The sequence below is a fragment of the Salarias fasciatus genome, chromosome 4 (genome assembly GCF_902148845.1).
Source record: "Salarias fasciatus chromosome 4, fSalaFa1.1, whole genome shotgun sequence".
Taxonomy (NCBI): Eukaryota; Metazoa; Chordata; class Actinopteri; order Blenniiformes; family Blenniidae; genus Salarias; species Salarias fasciatus.
Genome location: NC_043748.1, coordinates 27,082,429 through 27,102,801, shown reverse-complemented (window position 1 = coordinate 27,102,801; position 20,373 = coordinate 27,082,429). Strand labels below are relative to the sequence as shown.

The following is a 20,373-nucleotide window of genomic DNA, read 5'->3' as shown; positions in this document are numbered from 1 at the left end:
AGCTAATGGAAAATCGTCACCGCTAATGTTAACGTTGACAGCTATGAGTAAGCAGCAAGTTAGCGCTCTATGCTAATATTATTAGCTTACCGAGACGACGGTCCCTCTTCATCTTTGTCACGAGCCACGACGTGCTTCCGTTTCAGGTGCTCATGCATCGCAGTTTTGCTGCCGTGGAAGGCAGATACTGCATTGCACACTTTTCTCTGACGTTTTCTTGTAATGCTCCCACACTTTTGAGCTCCGCTGCTGCCGGGTAGCCATGACACCAGTCTGGTGTTGTCGCGGCTGACACGACTGCGCATGTGTGTCAAATACAGCGAGGCAGACGCAGCAGTGGAAGGTACCGCAGCAGTTTCGAGACAAAAACATTAAAAAAAAAAAAAAACCCGACGCGTCGACTATTAAATTAGTCGTCGATGATTTTAATAGTCGACATAATCGTGATTAATCGACTAATCGTGGCAGCCCTACTCACAACTGAGATAACATTTCACGAGATATAAAATGAAAAAATATATTCTCTTTCTCAAAATAAGAAACAATAAACAACAACAAGAAGTCTCAAGGGGTCAAAACTGCATAAATGATGTAGATAACTTTCCAGTGCCTTCAGCTGAATCAGGCTCTGGTAGTGGACATTCCGTCTTTCCGTCTTTCAGAGACGTATTCACTCTCCCTTCTATCAGTCTCTCTGAAACGTCTCTCAGGACCACGGAAAGCTTTTCTCATAGCGTTAGCATCTGTAGTGTTTTTTCTGTGCTCTCCAATAAGAACGAGGCTCTGCTCCACCAGACCTCCTGGCGGCTTGGCAGTAGTTTGATGACTCTGCTGCGTTGATCACCATCAGTTTAAAGTTGGTATCATAACTTCTCCTCTGTTGTTGCTCAGTTGTCCAGCGTTCAGCCCCTTTGTTCCAGATGATCCGCCATTTTTCATCAGATCATCTGATCTCATTTCATCGCTCCACTAGCTCTCTGGTCAGTGATACTTTGGCTCCATCTAGCGGCGCGGATGCGTATTGACCATCTACCGTAAGTCCGCCATTATAACACAACCCCACTTTTTAGGATGCAATTTCTGGAAAAAAACATTGTCTTATATTCGGGCCAATACGGTATATTCATTCGAGTATTGAAACATTAGGTGCTGAGCAGAGCTCCCCAGAGCTCCTCCACTCCTCGTCTGATGTCTCCTCATCATCTCCACTCCTCTCGTTCTTTCCTTGGCAGCGGCTCTTATGCTGAGTGGAATGTTATTTGAAACGTAGTCCGCCTCTCTCGAGGCAATATTGTACACACCAACTGTACTAAAAATAGTAAACAAACGAAGAAACGTCGATTTGAAATAAAAAAAACACTATAATCTGTGATCACTTGGAAATCGAAGTCGAAAGAAGACCGTCCATAGAGAGCGTCCACTGTAACCGGAAGTTTTTGTGCGGTCTGAGATTTCAACAGAAATTACGTCACGTTGCTCCGTGCATATAGCCCATTGGGTAAAAATAAATTAATTGTACTGGCTGACCAAACTTCAGGGGTTGAGAACATTACGATACAATTATAATGCAGGCGACTGGTTTGATCAGGTGGCATTCCACGAACGCCGCCTGGTCACATGATCTGGTCTGGTCTAATGACCAGACAGCCGCTTGCGCTGCGTGCTCGTAGCTAAGCTACTCGGTTCAAACAGAACATCAAACATGAAGCTCCAGGTACATTCTCCACCTCTAACCTGTCAGTCACCATAATCACACAGTTTGTCCTCCAGTCTCCCGCCTGCTACGTGAGGAGAAGCGGCGTACGAAAAAAACTGTGCAAATCATCGCGCCGCAGCCGGCATCGTGATTTAAAAAAAAAAGAAAAGAAAAAGAAAGAGGCTTTTGGCCAAGTTGGTAAGCAGCTTACAGTCAAGTCGGCACCGACCAACTCGGCCACTTGAGAGCCCCCCCAAAACCCTAACCCTTGGATCGATGCCTACCTGACTGTATCTCTAATAACCGATATAAGTTAAATAAACATTTAAACAATAAACAGTCGTGTTAAACGTGCATGTATACATGGACGGCATACAAAATCCACGATGAATCCTCATTTACGAGGGCCCTGGGAGAGGCGGATTATACAGCATTCTGTGAAATGTGCACAGGGTTTCTCGCGTAACCTTCAGGTCTTTTAGCTCTGCAGCAGCAGTCCTCAGCGCCGACCAGAGTTTTTATCTACTGATATCTCCTCAAATAATGTCCCAACATCTCCATGATACGCTGCTGTGTCCGTGTTAACTTGTGACCAATAGATGACTGAAGCTTGTAGTCGTTCTAGCGAACGTCGGTTATCTACATTTACAGTCAGCGTATAAGTTTCAAGTCTTTTATGAGCCTTACTTTAACAGCCGCTGTTATCAGCATGTGTTTACACAGAATTCTGCCGTCATTCGTTAAAACGGGAACCAGTTAATCCATAGCAGTGGCCGGGTGATGGCTCGTGGTCTGCTACAGAGCTCTTTGAACAACTCGCTGTTGTACGATTTGCTTCCATCTCGCCTCACCAGTGTTTGTTCTCTCTGGGTTTTTAATTAAAAAAGTGTTTTTCAACCACCGCCGTGTTCTTCTGCTTGTTTTTGAATGTCCTGCTTCCCGTTTACTGCGCACGTCATCACGTCACTACGTACGAGGGAATGCATGCGCGGAACAAATAATCCCCCGTTTTTTTCCGCTCCACTGTCAGGCAGCGTTTATATGAGACACGGAGGGGATTATTGATCGGTGTACACCACCTCGTACAATCGGCTCCGAAATACAATCCGCTCCGAGTTAAGCGGATCCACTCAGTGTTTACATAACACATTTACAATCCGCTCCGCCTACAAGCCGATTTTACGGGGTGCATGTAAACGTGCTTACTGTTTACATCCCAGAACAGGGAAGAAAAACGGAGGATAATGGTGGAACAATGAAAAACAGATGAAAAGCAATGCATTGCAGTCCGGCACGCCAGGCCCAAAGAATGGCCCCCATGCTAATCAGTGCTGCATGAGAAATGCATGCAGCGGGTTATTGTGAAAGACTGCTGTGGAGGGTGTACAAGAAGAAGAGGCTCGAAAACCCCCACCCAGTTTCCAAAGTTTGAGAACATTTGACTGAAAATAAACCAGTGAAACACGATAAATGCACACTGTGAAGCTCAACTTTCATTCCATCGTAGCACTACAGCCTTTAATCAACACGTTAAATGCCAGAGCTGCTGTTCAAGATTCAAGGTTCAAGGTTTCTTTATTTATACCTCACGGTAAATTTGTTTGCAGGCAGGGACTCGGCAGTCCGAATAAAACACACATAAGAAAAAACACACAGCAATCAGTACAGTCAACACACAAAGAAGCCAGTCATTAAGAACCATAAAATCACCTAAAATTTCCCAGATAACATCTCCGAGCTCCAAAGGTTTAATAGGACTCTCTCATCTCCTCGCCCTGGCATTGAGCTTTGTGATAGCTGCTGGGACAAAGGTAGTTCTGTAACGTTTGGCCTTGGGACCATGAAGCGACAGCCGGAGGGAAGGAGTTGGAACTCGCTGTGTCATCAGGTATCCACAGCGCATAGGTGCTTAGAAATGAAGATCACTACTCAAATAATTGATAAATTAGTCGAAAACAAAACTAAATGGTTAGTTGCAGCCCTACGTCTTCATTGACATTGCCAGGTACGTGTCCTGTGTCCCTGATACATTAGCATCTGAAAGGATTCACTGTCACTATGATGCATCCTGGAGACACAGCTCATTTTCCCAGTGAAAATTGATATATTGTGACAGCGTCTATGCACACATCCCATTTTCAGATGAGGTCCAGTTTTTCTCGAGTAAGCATGTATGACAACTGTGACAGTTGTTTTGTAATTAACTTTTCAGCTTTAGAATTTTATTTCAAATACATACACGAATGTGTCTGCCGATTATAAGCATGTCCTACTAGAGGTCGACCGATAGTGGATTTTTAAAGGCCGATATAATAACGATAGTTTGGAGCAGGAAAAAGCCGATAGCCGATTAATTGGCCGATAGCCCAGCCCCCCGGAAAAAAATCAACACTGTTGGAAGTTAACACTCTCTGACTTTATTAGTACTACTGAACATTATCCAAATGTATAAAATTGCAAAGAAAACATAAAAAAATCAATATATTTAATTTAAACTTATGTTTATTCAATATCTATTAAAATTGACATGGATAATTTTGTTACACTTTAATATGGGGGGGGGACTTCACATTTTGTGAGTGATGATACTGTATGCCATTAAAAGTAACACTAGTTAAACACGGCATATGGAGTGAAGGGATTTGAACTGTGATTTTCTCATCCTCCCATAAGCTGAAACCTTTATCCTTAACTTATATCTTATATACTCTAAACAGTTGTGTTCTTTGTCATTACTAAAGAATGGTTAGTTTTTTTAATTAGGCTATCTTTTTTGAAAGAATAAATTCGGAATTCATTTCCAAATATAGCCTATCTAACCCTAAAATCGAGGGGGGGGGCGCTGGTTTGTCTCAAACAGCGGCTAAAATTGCCAAATTTTAAGATTCATGGCAAACTAAGATGAGCTGCCTTCACAGAGACGCTTTCTTTCAGCGTGTTTTCAACGAGCTGTTAATTGTTAGCTTAACAAGCATGTGTGGTTGTGTAAAACTTGGCTGTGGAAATGTCGCTGTTCATGCTAACATATGATGCACGTTTATGCTTGTTGAACAGGTGGAACTTATTTCCTCCACAAAGGAGGTTAAGATGTTGACTTTCAACTTGTGAAGGTTTTAATACACTTACAGTGATGCTAATCGTGTCTCCACGTCCTTCTCCTTGGTGATCACAGAGACAGAGAGCAGCAGGCGAGGGAAAGACCAGTCGGCGCTGCCGAAAAAAAAAAAAAAAAAAAAACAGCCATTGGCCACTATCGGGGCCATTTGCTTTAATTCCGATAGTTTGTAAAACGTCCTATCGGGCCGATTGATCGGCCAAACCGATGAATCGGTCGAGCTCTATGTCCTACCATACCACCAGTTTAATCCTACAATTTAAAAAATACAAGAATAGAAGAAATTGAAATGCATTTTTTTTAATTGGTGTGGGATCCCATTGAATTTTCCATAGACCCACTGAAAATCGCGCTTGTGGGTCCTGAGGAATCACTACATTGAAAACCTATATGCGATCGCTGCTTCTTACAACTTCCATGTTTGGGCTAAATGTTTGCACAATAATCACAGAATTGAAGTTAAGCTGCTTTAGCAGGAACTCTGAGCGTGTCTTGTCTCGTATGTTCAGAGCGGTGTGCTGACGGTGAAAGTGAGCGGGGACCATGGCACCTACGTCATCAACAAACAGACACCAAACAAACAGCTCTGGCTTTCTTCTCCCACCAGGTGAGACCAAGACCTCCCGCTGAAATCAACATACCAACTACGACTCCACGTTTAATGTTATACAGTGTAGCATATTAGCATTGGTACTATCTGAGGAATCAGTAAGACCTTTTTGTGATGTCTTCAAGGTATTTGTAGTAAACCTGATATAATCAGTCATTCATCATGTTTTATTCAGGTGATAGAGGTGTGACCACAGACTACTGGTGATGTTTTACCTGACGGACGAGGTATTGTTGCAATAGTAATCCCTCCACATTGGTGATCGGCAGCTGGTAGGAACAATAATATCTGGCCCACCAGATGATTTTGAAAATCCGAGGCACCTGCTTCACGGAGACAGTAACATCGTCCATTAACTTGTCAGTATCCATATTCTCCAATACTGCCTCCACTACCTGTTTGAAAGCCTTTGAGTCAGTGAATAACCCGCTGTGTGGTGCAATCTCCCTGCTGCTTTCAGGGACACTTTGTAAAAGCAGCATGCTGCTAGCTTAGCTACTGGCAGTCAGCTACCAGTTACCGCAGTCTGACGGACGGCTGTTAGCTTAGCTGTTAGCCACCGACGAACCAGCTAGCTTTGAGCCATTCTTTCACACTTCCAACATCACAGGGAGGAACACGATCTCAACTTCTGAGACGGTGGAAAGGAGATTCAAACGCTGAGCATCTCGGAAAGAACGGGAAAGGTTGCTATTGATGGACAGTGCAGTTCTCAGAGGAAGTGTCCATAAGCAGCGTGGTGGCGGGTTGGAGAGAACCAGGGAAACATTGTTCCGGTAGGTTAATTTGTGGGTTTAGCGTGGCTGTTCACGGTTCTGTTTGTTGTTGTTTTATCATCCTTGTTGTTCAGTGATCATGGTGTCTCTCATAGTGGGAGTGTGAATGACAGCCAAATATAGTTGCCGACATATTGTTGCTATATCAAAGCTTCAAACAAAAGCCAATAGCAACAGAACAAGAAGCAGCCCAGTTTAAATGGGTGTTTTTTTTTTTTCTGTCTCACTCAAAACAATCTTAGTTTTACATGGACGCTAAATAAAGTTGTCTGCGTTCAGTCCTTGCTTGCGTGGGCCCCAGCTAAAGTAGATTATTCAGTATCTGTGAAATAAGCTACAGATCTATTTCCCACTTTGAAGGTTCAGATCTTGAGCTTTGTCGTCAGCAGTCAGCAGTCTTAAGTCTACCTGTATGCTTTTTATCTACTGGATGTCTGCCCACTGTTAATCTTCCACAGAGCTGCTTAAACACGTTGCTCTTGCGTGATTTGCAGTCATCTTGCCTCTTTACAAGTTTTTGCTCTCTCAGGGTTTGTATTAAAGGTTTTCTAAACCAGCATCCAATCCTTTTGCTTGTTTATGACTTTCCTAATTCCTGCTTCCTCTTTTCTGCACATGTCATTGTGCTCTATGTATGAGGGAGTGCATGCACAGAACAAATAACCCATTCATACAACACGAGCCGTTGTTTTCAGCTGCTTCTATGAGGCACAGGCGATCAGGATAGACTACCTCTGACAATCCGATTCCAAGTGTATTCCAATCCAAGGGGAATCAAATCCACTCAGGTGTTTATATGAGACATTTGCAATCCATCTGACGTTAGCTTGAGTGGCAAAGTTTTATTATATGTGCACTCTCTGTCCCCTGTTGTGCTTGCATGCACTCAGAGAGGTTTCTTTTTTTTTTTTTTTTTTGTTACTTCCATTCTTTTGTAGTTAGAAGTCTAGATGAATGAAAACAGGATACATGACATTTATTGTAGGAGTGGTGAACATGCAGATGAATGAAAAACTGTTTAGGGTTTGGGTCTGGACTGAAGAAATACCGTATTGGCCCGAATATAAGACGACTCTGATTATAAGACGACCCCTATTTTTCAAATATCATTTTGTGAAATTAAAAATTTGTTGAAGACAATAAGGTTACTCATAAGAGGACTTTTCATTGTACAATTATTTAAACTCAAAAACTCACAACAGTGATAACATTTCACGTGATTTAAGATTAAAAAAATATTACAGCAGTATTAAATAAAAAATATATTCTCTTTCTCAAAATAAGCAACAATTAAGAGCTTCAAAGGTTGAATAACTGCATTAATGATGTAAATAACTTTATAACCATCAAATTCAAGTTCTGTTCAACTTCATGAACATTAATAATTCAGCCCTCTTTGAATGTTGGGTTCAGTTTGGCCTGTAGAGAACAGTTCTTCAGAAAGAAAGCAGGAGATTTCAGCTGCTCTGAGCTTTTATTACTTTCTCCTGAAGGCTGTAAAACTGAAACAAACCAGATATACACATAACTGAACAAATACACAAGATGGATCACAACATACATCACTGTGTAAAAACAAAACAGGTCAGTATTTAAAATCAAAGCCGCTAGCTCAATGCTAACTATTAATGGAAACGCCATTGACATGCTAACGGAATTAGCATCTGTGTTGAAACTTCAAAACAAACTGACAAACTCACAAGTATAAATTTCACCTCTATCCTGAACATCAGCTAAGTATATTCGAGTACTGACAGGCAGATATTTTCGATGCGCTGTTTGAAATGAACCTTAGAAAAACTAACAGCAGCCACACTGCTCAGTCTTCTTCCATATCAAATAGCTTTTTAGCAGTTTTAATGTGATATAGTTTTAATAGTTGCCCTATGTGACCACTAGAGGGCTCTGTCTCCATTGAAATACAGCCCCTCATAATCCCATTAAACCAGACGTTCCACTAGTGATCAGACTAAAGGGCCGTTTCAGCTGTTAACTTGATGGTATGTTCACTAAGAGTCTTTTCACATTTCTGTGATTTGTTGTATATAAAATCCCTCATGCTAGCTTGTGAACTGCTAGTGGTAGCTCGCGAGCTAGCGTTGGCATCGGTGCTAGCTTCAGCGTCTCTCCCTCCAGCTTTTCGGGGTGTTTCCATGGCGGCTGATCTCTTGTAGATCCCGTACTGCTGCTGTAAACCAGCTCTGCCTGACACAGCCTCCACCCAGCCTCCACCCAGCAGCAGCTCCAGTCAGAGAAGCTCCACAGCGCTCTGCTCGCTGTTAGCTGCCTTTGCGTCCCCGAACGCAGCGCTGGCTGTGGCAGCGGTTTTTTTTTTTTTTTTTTTTTTTTTTTTTTTTTAATCATCGTTAATGTTGCTCCGCATGTATCTATCATGTATGTGCATAACTGCACTAGAGGGAATATTTAGTTGATATTATCTGAAGCTTTCAGGTAACATCGTCACTCCAAAAAATATTATATATAGGTGAAAAAACAACGAGGAGAACGTGCCCTATAGACGGTTTAACCATCTTTCTGATTTATGAGATCGTCCCGATGTTATAATCCTTAACGATCTTATATCGTCATATCGCACACCCCTACCTGTAGACGAATCTCCTCTTCCCCACGGATCCAGAGCAGCTCTCTGGTCTCACTATCTTGCCAATGCTGGGTCGTCTTGACGAAGGAAATCTCACGCTATGTCCAGAAACAACAACTAGCGCGCTAACGTAGCCGCGCTGTGTCGACATCATCACGTAAGTTACCGCGTCGACTCGCGTCTGCCTTTCACACTCCCTTTCGCCCCTCTCACTAAAAAGCCGATAGTAGCGACCCGCTAAAAACCCACACTGATTGCCGGGTTGAAAGACCCGGGTCTAATGCAGAGTGAACCCTTTCACACTGCCATGAGGAGCCGATTAATTAGCGGGTTTAAACGGGTTTTTTGGCTAGTGTGAAAGGGGCTTCACACTGCTGTAGGCTTACACTCTGTCCAGCTCACTACCTCCCCCTAACGCGGCGGCTGAGCCACTGCATGCAAACAGAGGCAGTACAGGTCACCGGTACTATGGCTCCATCTAGTCCTCGATTATAGCACGACCCCATTTTTGAGAATACCATTCCTGGAAAAAAATATCGTCTTATATTCGGACCAATACGGTATGTACATTAGCAATACAATTATTGATGATTAACGACTCACTTTCTGCATGACTGAGTTCAGAAGCTTTTCCGTGTTTCACTGTCATATAGTGAATATATTTCACTGACTTATATACATGCCTCCAGCACTGACAGCTGAGTGGGGATTTTTAAAAGCTGCAGCATCAACACCTTGGTGAGGCAGAGCTGTTCAGCCAATCAAGGAGGTTTATTAGGAGGGTGTGGTCAGGTTGCCTCTGAGCTTATCGGCTCCTCAGAGCTCCATACACACTACAGGATGTCTTATCACAAATATTGAACATGTTCATTATCTACGATCCTTCCTTCCAACAATTCCCAAGCGGCTCTAATGGGAAAGAACACACCAAACACTACAGGAACTTTGGGCACCATCTCATTTGCGTACACCTGACAATCGGACCTTTGCTGGCTTGCATTGGGACAAAGTTAAGCCCGATTATCCTGTAGTGTAGCCTTTAGTAGAGATTCCACCAATCACTGATAAACAATATGAATGAATGACATGAAATTAAACCAACCAGCGCCAGTTAATGGCTGTGGCTTGGGGCAAATTTTAGGTCGCCCAACACACCTATCTGGTTTGTAAACCACTGAAAGTGAAGAATGATGAAGCGCCCCACTTAAAAAATTTACCACCAGCGGCAAGTGCTCATGTTATTTTTTTTTTATTTATTTATTTTTTTCTCTCCAGTAATCAGAATTTTCATTTTAAAGTCAGTAGTTGAGCATATATGTCCTTTTGTGTGTTTGCAGTGGACCAAAACGCTATGACTGGACAGGTGAACACTGGGTCTACTCTCACGATGGCGTCAGCCTGCACCAACTACTGTCTGAAGAGTTCTCAGCAATCTACAGTAGAAACATCAACCTGAAAGATCTGCCTTATTCCTGAATCCAGACAGCTGCGGACAACCTGCTCACACTGTTTAATAATGGAAGGAAAGGGAAAGACCCCTTCAATCTCACCTCTGCAGAAATACATGTTTTACCATTTTATTACATAGAATATTTAAGATGTTCTGTATTGTTGTTTCTGCTTTTCACCATTGCTTCTTTTGATTCATTGTGTGTCATATGAACTCTGTAAGAAAATCGGTGTTAAAGGAATACTCCGAAGATTTTGGACCCACGCCCTATCCCGTTCATTTACACAGTGAGATAAGCTCATAAATAGCTTTATTGTGTCCGTTCGTCCAGCCGCGGCATCCCAGCTGTTAGCATCGTAGTTAGCTTAGCTCAGCTGCGGGAGGTGAAGAGGAGACAGAGCCGGACTGACAAAAGTGGACAAAATACTCCTGCCAGTGGTCCAGGGGACGGCGTATTAGCACGGGAAGTAAATCCGAATGGTTACAAAACATTTTAAAAGTCGTTTTTGCCTTTTCAATCCATTAAAATAACGTGTTGATACACACAGACCTGCACATGGCAGTGCTCCGCGGAAGGATATACCGGAGCACAGCAGTAGAAGCATAGACTCAGCCTCTTTGCGCCGGTATATCCTTCCGCGGAGCACTATGCTTGTGCAGATCTGTGTGTATCAACACTTTATTTTAATGGATTGAAAAGGAAAACACGTCTTTTAAATGTTTAATAACCATTCGGATTTACTTCATGTGCTAATACGCCGTCCCCTGGACCACTGGAAGGGGGATTTTGTCCACTTTCATCAGTCCGGCTCTGTCTCCTCTTCACCTCTGGCAGCTGAGCTAAGCTAACTACGATGCTAACAGCTGGGAGCCCGCGGCTGGACAAACGGACACAATAAAGGTATTTATGAGCTTATCTCACTTTGTAAATGATCGGGACAGGGTGTGGGTCCAAAATCTTCGGAGTATTCCTTTAAATATCACCAACCCAGTTCAATATCACCAACCAAATTCCTAGCAGTTCCTTTTTTTTCCCTCACAAATCTTAGTGCAACCAACAACTTGCACATGGTGTGAAGCTGATATCTTGACCACATTCTGAGATATAGAGCCTATTAAATGAAAATAAGTGCTGCTTGATGATAAACCTGTAATAACTCGCCTGTGTTTTCCAAAGCGATACTGTCACTGGGCTCTATAAGGTTATGGGCGGATAAACACCTATCAGCAGGGGTGATTCATAGACTGACCAGAAACAGCATTGGGACAAAACACAGAATTTATTCTAACAAGAACTCACTGGCAAACACTCCATGGTGTCATTCTTCCGGCAGGTGTCTTCAGGTTGGCGTGTGACGTCACTCCTATCCCCCCCCGGCACGTGCTCTGCACCCCCTTAAATAATATCACCGCACTGGATGCAAATGTCCAGAGATTGTCTTTCCATATTTTTTCCAGTCACAAAACGTGGCCACAGATTTTATCACCACAGTGACCCAAGTCCATATAAAATGACAGCGCAGGACTATTGTTAAATCTCCCCTGCTGGGTGAAACATTTAGGGTCCAACCCGGTCTTTACAAACCTACTGCATCATTACTTATGCCACCTTAAAGCTCGTGTCCGGAGTTTTGAAAGAATGAGAGTTTTTTTTTAATGTAACGTCTCGAGGTTCCACCCTCCCTCTGCTTTCATGACCTACCAAGCCACGCCCCTTTAATTGTGCACGTGCATTACCCGGGGTGTCAAAATGAGTGCCACCGAGACCGCAAGCATCTTCATGTTGAGCTGTTTACGGTGGATGTTCAGCAGACAGTGGATATATCCGAGGTGACTCTGCTGGGCGAGCGCCGTGCTCTCTGGCTGCTCCACACTTTGATTGACAGCATGACAAAGCGGAAGCTCGAAATCTATTGGCTGAAGCTGACCGGCGCTTTTTCGGATAACATGGGGGTCTATGAGACGAAGGCGGAGCTTATAAATAAATATTATTTTATATTGCTTTATGGTCATATTATTTTATAGTATGGAACCAGACTGACACATTTAAGCTCTGTTGAAAAATGATGCATACATTGGAAACGAACGGAAACTCCGGACACCAGCTTTAAGTTAGCTGCTTGAAATTTGTTCATTTTATTGGCACTATTTGATGTCTGAAACAATTTATTTACCTGAAACTTTAGTTACATTAAAGACAGTAACATGGAAAGTGAAGTATGTACTTCCCTTCAGAAGTGAAGTTTCTGAAGGCAGCCTGTTGATGCGGTGTTATGCACTCTTCCCTCAGTTAAAAGACCTGATTTATGTTCTGTGCTTCTGTGAATATTCTCCCATACTCTAAAAACATGCCTGTTGAGTATGCATGATATATTAGAATTTTATCATCACAATATCAGCATTTAAAATTTACATAATGCAAAAAGACCAAGGTGCAAGAGATTAGGTTTCCATGTACTTGACTAGTCAGACCGAGCCTTGCTGCACTGGGTTATTTAATTTTATCACAGCAGCATTGAATCACACTTGGTGACAAAAATGATGGAAAAATGTGAAAATCAAGTCCATAAACTCCTCCATTTTCTGCTGGTGGAAAGTGCAGATGCACATGTGAATTAAAGAAAAATAAAAAACGTAATTAGTGCAGTTTAGGCTGGTTAAAGCTGTTAAAAAAAAAAAAAAAAACAGTATTTTCTATTTTGAAATCAACACACCAGATCAGCAAACACATATCTAACTAGAACTGCAAGCAGTGCTCATAGGGGGCCAAGCCTCCCGCGCGACTCGGACCCCGGACTCAGCGGAGCCCTCAGAAGCTCTCCACGAGGGACCCCGGGCTCGGAGCGGGCGTCGGGACACGAGCCGATGTCTAACCCCCACCAGCAAGGCCCACGTCACGCTCACCATACGTAGTGCAACTCTGATCAACTTTCACGTCTCTTGATGTCTCTGTTTACTGCACCCCCCTTTTCGCCAATTTTGACCAAAGTTAACACACAGCCACTGGCTGAATCAGACAGAAGTGAATTGAGTTCAGTGTTGAGAACTCTGATGTTTTAACCATACAGAAACTGCTTTGAAAAGAGTACATTACTCAGAGATCATGCCGTTTCCGTCCGTCTTTCAGACACCAAGTTCCTACCATGAGTTGCTGCTTGGTTTTAGTCATGTCAGGTCACTGAGTAGACACACAGGTTGTTTTTAATATTGTCAGTGAAAAAAGACAGTATGACATTGTAAACACAATACAGTTGAGGTCAGAGTGTTACATGCACTTGTAAAGAATATAATGTCATGGCTCTCTTGACTTTCCAGTCATTTCTACAACTCTGATTTTCCTCTGATGGAGTGATGGACTCTATACACAACTTCACCACTTCCTGAACTTCAGGAGGCTCCTTGTTTCCTGTCTTTCATGATAGGACAAGCTGATTAATGCAGGTGTGTCTGACCTCTGTAACAACTTCAGACACACCTGTATTAATCAGCTCATCCTATCACGAAAGACAGGAAACAAGGAGCCTCCTGAAGTTCAGGAAGTGGTTGAGTTGTGATAAGAGCCTATTGTACCAGATACTTCTTTGTCACAAAAAAAATCATGAAGTTGTTCATTTGCAACCTCTCAATTCACACCGACAAAGCCTGCTTTCACCACAGACACTGCTCCCAAACAATAAACTCCACCATGTGGCGACTGTTGGTTACTACACCTTTCTTGGTTACTACCCCTAACATGAACTATGCCTGTTTATTCCCCTTTCTTTGGTGATTTAGTAGCATGTCCCATGATGCCACTGTGCTAAGGGAACATGTCGATATTAAGTTTAAGAAGATGTGATATAAAATGTAAAAATTGCGGGTCAAAATGCGTTTTCATGAGTTACAGTGCCACCTAGTGGCCAATGTTCACCAAAATGGGCTGATAGAATCCACAGTCACATGACAACCAAGCATCTCAAGTCTGGTGGTGTTAGCATTTATTATGACTAAGATCTGTGAAGCCTTGTGTTTAGCTAGCTAGCTGGCAAAGTGTAGTCAAGCCCACGTTGCGCATATTTTGTCGTAGCAAAATTATTTTGATAACTTTATGTCAGTCCCTACTGAAGACTTTATCTGCTGCTTTTCACATGGATCGGACAAAGCCCCCAGACGGAGTTCGGAAAAGTATGTTTTTTGGTTTTTGCTATCTAGCGAAAACAACTAAAGACATAAATGGGCGTGGCCTAGCCCATATGATTCAGTTCTACTCAGGGAATTAGAGGATGTGAGTTGTTGGCATGTGCGACATATGGCATGGGAGTTATAGCCCAAAACACGTATTCATGAGTTATAGCGCCAACTAGTGGCCAATGTTCACCAAAATGGGCTGATAGACCCACAGTCACATGGCAGCCAAGAATCTCAAGTCTGGTGGTGTTAGCATTTATTATGACCAAGATCTGTGAAGCCTTGTGTTTAGCTAGCTAGCTGGCAAAGTGTAGTCAAGCCCATGTTGCGCATATTTTGTCATAGCAAAATTCTTTTGATAACTTTAGGTCAGACCCTACTGAAGACTTTATCTGCTGCTTTTCATGCAGATCGGACAAAGCCCTTAGACGGAGTCCGGAAAAGTATGTTTTTTGGTTGATGCGATCTAGCGGAAAAAAAACTAAGCGGAAATGGGCGTGGCCTCGCCTAATTGATTCAGTTCTTCTCAGGGAATCTGAGGATATGAGTTTTTTGAATGTGCGACACACGAGGTGGGAGTTATAGACCAAATAGACCAAAACACGTTTAAGTAGCTTATAGCGCCACCTGCTGGCGGATTGATTTGATTTTTTGCAGCCTAAGTCTGACCCAGATTCTGGACCAACCCACCAATTTTCACTGCACTCCCATGTACGGTTTGGGCTGCAGCAGGACTTATAGCGCCACCTAGTGGCGGATTCGTTTGATTTTTTGCGTCCTCCGTCGGGGCGGGGTTTTGGACCAACCCACCAAATTGCACCATCCTACCATGTACGGTTTGGGCTGCAGCGGGACTTTTACCGGCGGAATAATAAAAAAAAAATAATAATAATAATAAAAATCCTTTCAATTACAATAGGGTTCCCAGCACAGCTGGTCCTGGGAACGCGTATGCGATGCATACGCTGTTCCCACGCCATAATAATAATAATAAAAATCCTTTCAATTACAATAGGGTTCCCAGCACAGCTGGTCCTGGGAACGCGTATGCATCGCATACGCGTTCCCAGGCCATCCGTGGCTTGGCCCCCTAATAAAGTAAGTAAAGTTTATTTATATAGTACTTTCCCAGAGCAATCTTCAGAAAGTGCTTCACAGATAAAATCAAAAACAACAAAAAGCGATAAGAAATCATAAAGACAGTATAAGTTACTGCCAAGACAGCGCTGATCACAGGGTCCAGAACGCCTTCTTAAACAATGTTTCTAGGTGTTTTTTTGCAGGCATCCACTGAGTTCAGGGAGCGCAGGTCTGGAGGAAGCTCGTTCCAGAGGTAAGGGACGGTGGATATGAATGAGCGCTCACCCCTAGTTTTAAAACGAGTACGGGGAACTCTCAGCAAATTCTGATCAGAGGACCTCAGGCTTCGGGCCGAGCTGTAAGGCTTGATTAGGTCTCAGTACATGGGAGCCTGACCATGTAGGGCTCTGAAGGTCAGCACCAGGATTTTAAACTGGATACGGAATGCAATTGGGAGCCAGTGGAGGGATTTTAACATGGGTGTGATTTGGGGCTTCCTGTTGGTGCTAATCAGCAGCCTCGCAGCTGAGTTTTGGACATACTGAAGATGAGCCAGCTCTTTCTTGTTAAGGAAAGTGAACAGGCTGTTCTAGTAGTTCAGCTGTGAGGATATAAATGCATGAATGATCATTTTAAGCTTGTTCGTTGATACCATGTGTCTGAGCTTTGCGATATTGCGTAGCTGTAAGAAACCGGTTCTAACCAGCTGCCTTGAGTGGTGGTCTAGTGACATGGCGCTGTCAAAGATCACCTCGAGATTCCTCAGTTCAGTTTTGGTTGAGCGGCTCAGATCACCAAGGTGCTGTACAATAGTGGGGATGTCACTGTCTGGGGCAATGATGAGGGTCTCTGTTTTTTCTGAATTGAGTTGGAGGTTGTTGTCACTGCACCACTGCTTGGTTAGTGATAAGCTGTTCATTAGCGAGCTCAGTTTGTGAGATTCAGAAGGCTTGAATGAGCAGTACAGCTGAAGGTCGTCAGCAAATAGATGGTAGGACACATCACCGAACTGCTGGATTATCTGACCCAGAGGAAGCAAATACAGAAGGAACAGGAGGGGTCCCAGAACTGAGCCCTGAGGCACACCACACTGCAGGTTGGTTGGCTCAGACATGATTTGGTTTGATGACCCACTGAAGCTCCTGCCAGCCAGATATGTGGAGAACCACTGAAGCACTGGACCCGACAGGCCAGTGAGGTCCTGCAGCCGGTTTATCAGGATCTGGTGGTCCACTGTGTCAAAGGCGACAGTAGCTCAGATGGTAGAGCGGGTCGTGTCATAACCGGAAGGCTCCCGCTCCCGCAGGCGTAAAACTCGTCGTGTCCTTGGGCAAGACACTTCACCCACCTTGCCTAAGTATGAAAGTTGTGAGAATGAATGGTTGGTGGTGGGAGAGACCGATGGCGCAGATTGGCAGCCTCACTTCCGTCAGTCTGCCCCAGGGCAGCTGTGGCTACAGCAGCAGCTTACCACCACCCAGTATGGAGAGAATGAAGAATTCAGTGTAAAGCGTCTTTGACTGTCCAATAAAGCACTATATAAAACCAATGCATTATTATTATTATCACTATTATTATTATTATTATTATTATTATTATTATTATTATTATTAAGGCTGAGGACAGGTCCACCAGGACCAGCGCTGTGCACCTCCCCGAGTCAGCAGACATCAGGATGTCGCTGGACACTTTCAGTAGCGCAGTCTCTGTAGAGCAAGGTTTACGAAAGCCTGACTGAAATGTGTCATAGAGGTTGTAAAAAAACGTGAGCTGTTTCACCACTATCTTTTCTAATATTTTGGACAAGAAGGGGAGTTTAGATATCGGCCTATAGTTCTTGAGTTCATGTTGGTCCAAATTAGGTTTCTTAAGTTTAGGTTCTACGACTGCATGCTTGAAGGTGGAAGGAAACATACCAGTAGAGAGCGAATGAATTCTTCATGTGGTCCCCATCAAAAAAGCAAATGGTAACCATATTGTAATTTCAACGGTGTTGCCGTGGCAATGGCTGAAGTTCCCCATGTTATTCTAATGGCCCCAAGTGAAAACTCTCCCATCAAATCAAATTTACTTGTTGCCATGGACAAGCGCTCCTCTCAACTGCGCCGAATAGTAAATTCAAACGGAACATATATCTGCATATATGACAACGAGGCCCTGTCTTCATTGTTTTCAATGGGACCCGCTCCAAGCCCCGGAAAAATAGACGGACTAGAACACTGGAAAGTCTCTAGTGTGACCAGTTTGTGGCAGACATGAGTTCAATACATGCTTAGCCTAGCTGACACGAGATGTGTTTTTATTCCGTTGATTTCAATGGGACGCCGCGCACAGCCCGCTCAAGTCCGTGCAGAAAAATAGACTTGATTTCTATTTAGAAATCGCCGCGCGGATTTGAATGGGCCACGCGCGTGGAGTGTGAAAGGACTGATCTGTTTGCATGCAGTTCTGACTTTAAAGCGCAGACGCCATGCAAACCCGGACAGATCCGCGCCCGCACAGCCACGTATGTGTGATTAAGGCCTAACGCGTTAATGGCGTTAATTATGTAATTAATCTCATTAAAACGTTTTAACGCAGTTTAACGCATGCACATCATGACAAGCCTCACCTTTACCAGCGGGTGGCAGTAGTGCACCCGCATGGAATGCAAGCTGCCTGCAAGCTGCCAGCAACCGAAGAAGAAGAAGAAGCCTCACCTCTGATACCCCTTTTCACACTGGCCAAAAGCCCGTGTAACCCCGCAAATTAACCGGGTCCTAATGGCAGTGTGGAAGTGTTCACTTGGCATTAGACCCGGGTTTTTCAACCCTGCAATCGACGTGGGTTTTTAGCGGGTCACTACTACCGGCTTTTTAGTGGGAGGGGCGAAAGGGAGTGTGAAAGGCAGACGTGAGTCGACGCGGTAACTTACGTGATGACGTCGACGCAGCTTGGCTACGTTAACGCGCTAGTTGTTGTTTCTGGACACAGCGTGAGATTTCCTTCGTCAAGACGACCCAGCATTGGCAAGATAGTGAGACCAGAGAGCTGCTCTGGATCCGTGGGGAAGGGGAGATTCGTCTACAGGTAATGGGGACTGTGTTCCGCTGCGTTGTTTACTTTCACTTTGCTCCGTCGCGCTGATGACGTCATCAGCGCGGGAAGACGCAGCGACGCGGCTCGCCAGCAGGCGGTTAGACGCGGGTCTGCATGCAGTGTGAAAGGACACAAAAGGCGATTATTAGCGGGTCGAAAACACGGGTCGCCCCGCTAGTTGCAGTGTGAAAGGGGTATGAGACAGTGGACAGGAGGCAAAGGAGGCCTGGAGTCAACCAGTGTTACCAACTTGGCGACTTTCTCGCTAAATCTGGTGACTTTCAAAAGCCTCTTGGCGATTTTTTTGTCAAAAGTGACTAGTGACAAATCTAGCGACTTTTCTGGCGCTCTGGAGACGTGACAGAACGTGTAGTTGCTGTTCTCATCGAACGGTGCTGCCGTGAGGCCCCCCCCCCCCCCCCCCCCCCCCCCCCCCGTCCCAAAGCACTCACAGCGGTCAGTGTCACGCAGCGCTCCCTGTGGTCAGAGCAGAGAGGAGGAGACCCACACTACTCACTTCAAATGGATCAAACGTGAACAAATCCACTGCTTCTCCCGTCCTGGAGCGGGATGAACATGTAAATGTTTCTTAACTGTCACACTTTTGTTAGTTCATTTGTAGTTCTAAACATATTTAGAGTGTTTTTAGCTCACTTTTTGCTTCTCCCACGACGTTATTCCTCTCTCATACAGCGTCCATTACAATTACATCCAAATGGTCAATTATGCAAATTAGACAATGACGTCATCAGCGACTTTAGGGACAGCTGCTTTCCTTACTGGGGAGTTGGCAACACTGGCGTCAACTCATTTATCAAAACAGAAGAAGAAAGCAATATGGAGGGAGATAAGCCGCTGGCCCCATGGATTCTACTTGTTTGATTAAAAAAATGTTGAAGCAGTTTTCTGTTTTCCACACAAAAAGGAACACTGGCTAAGAATGACCTGTTTAATTGTGCAAGAAAAAAGTGTTGTATTTCTTAGTTTTACTTGTGGTACTACATTTGTTACGGAACAGAAAATGTAACTCCTGCCAAAAGCCAACTATAGAGGGACTGCAGAGCGAGCACTGCACACACAGAGACATTATGTTATGGTGTGCATGTTTTAGTTTTTGAATATTTATTTTATTTGGGGCCTTAAATTAAAAAAAACACATCACGTGTTAAATATATATAATCATGTCCTGTTGTTTTTTGTTAATGCAATACAGGAAAAAATGGTATATTTCAGACATAGTTGGAAATTGCGATTATTTGTGATTAATCATGATTAATTAATTTGTGAGCTGTGATTAATCTGATTAAAAATTGTAATCATTTGACAGCCCTACTGAGCAGGTCGTCTTATAACCGGAAGGTTGGCGGTTCGATCCCCGCTCCCACAGGCGTAAAACTGTCGTTGTGTCCTTGGGCAAGACACTTCACCCACGTTGCCTAGTATGAAAGTTGTGAGAGTGAATGGTTGGTGGTGGTGGGAGGGGCCGATGGTGCAGATTGGCAGCCTCGCTTCCGTCAGTCTGCCCCAGGACAGCTGTGCCTACAGCAGCAGCTTACCATCACCCAGTATGGAGAGAATGAAGAATGCAATGTAAAGCATCTTTGAGTGTCCTGAAAAGCGCTGTATAAAACCAATGCATTATTATTATTATTTATTATTAATGTATGTGTGTGTGTGTGTGGTGTGTGTGTGTGTGTGTATATATATATATATATATATATATACATATTCTGGCCATCATTATATTGAATTGTTATATATGCATATATATATGTATATATATATATATATATATATAT

The 20,373-nt window shown here is 43.6% G+C and overlaps 1 protein-coding gene across 1 annotated transcript in view; it reads left to right on the top strand.

The window, feature by feature from the left end:
- LOC115387269 (frataxin, mitochondrial-like) overlaps nucleotides 1-10,601 on the top strand; it is a 28,876-nt gene extending 18,275 nt beyond the window's left edge. Inside the window, exons 5-6 of the mRNA XM_030089922.1 lie at nucleotides 5,321-5,418; nucleotides 10,137-10,601. Coding sequence (XP_029945782.1) covers nucleotides 5,321-5,418; nucleotides 10,137-10,275 — 237 coding nt within the window. The 3' untranslated portion in view covers nucleotides 10,276-10,601. The remainder of the gene's footprint in view (nucleotides 1-5,320; nucleotides 5,419-10,136) is intronic.
- Nucleotides 10,602-20,373: the final 9,772 nt, after the last annotated feature.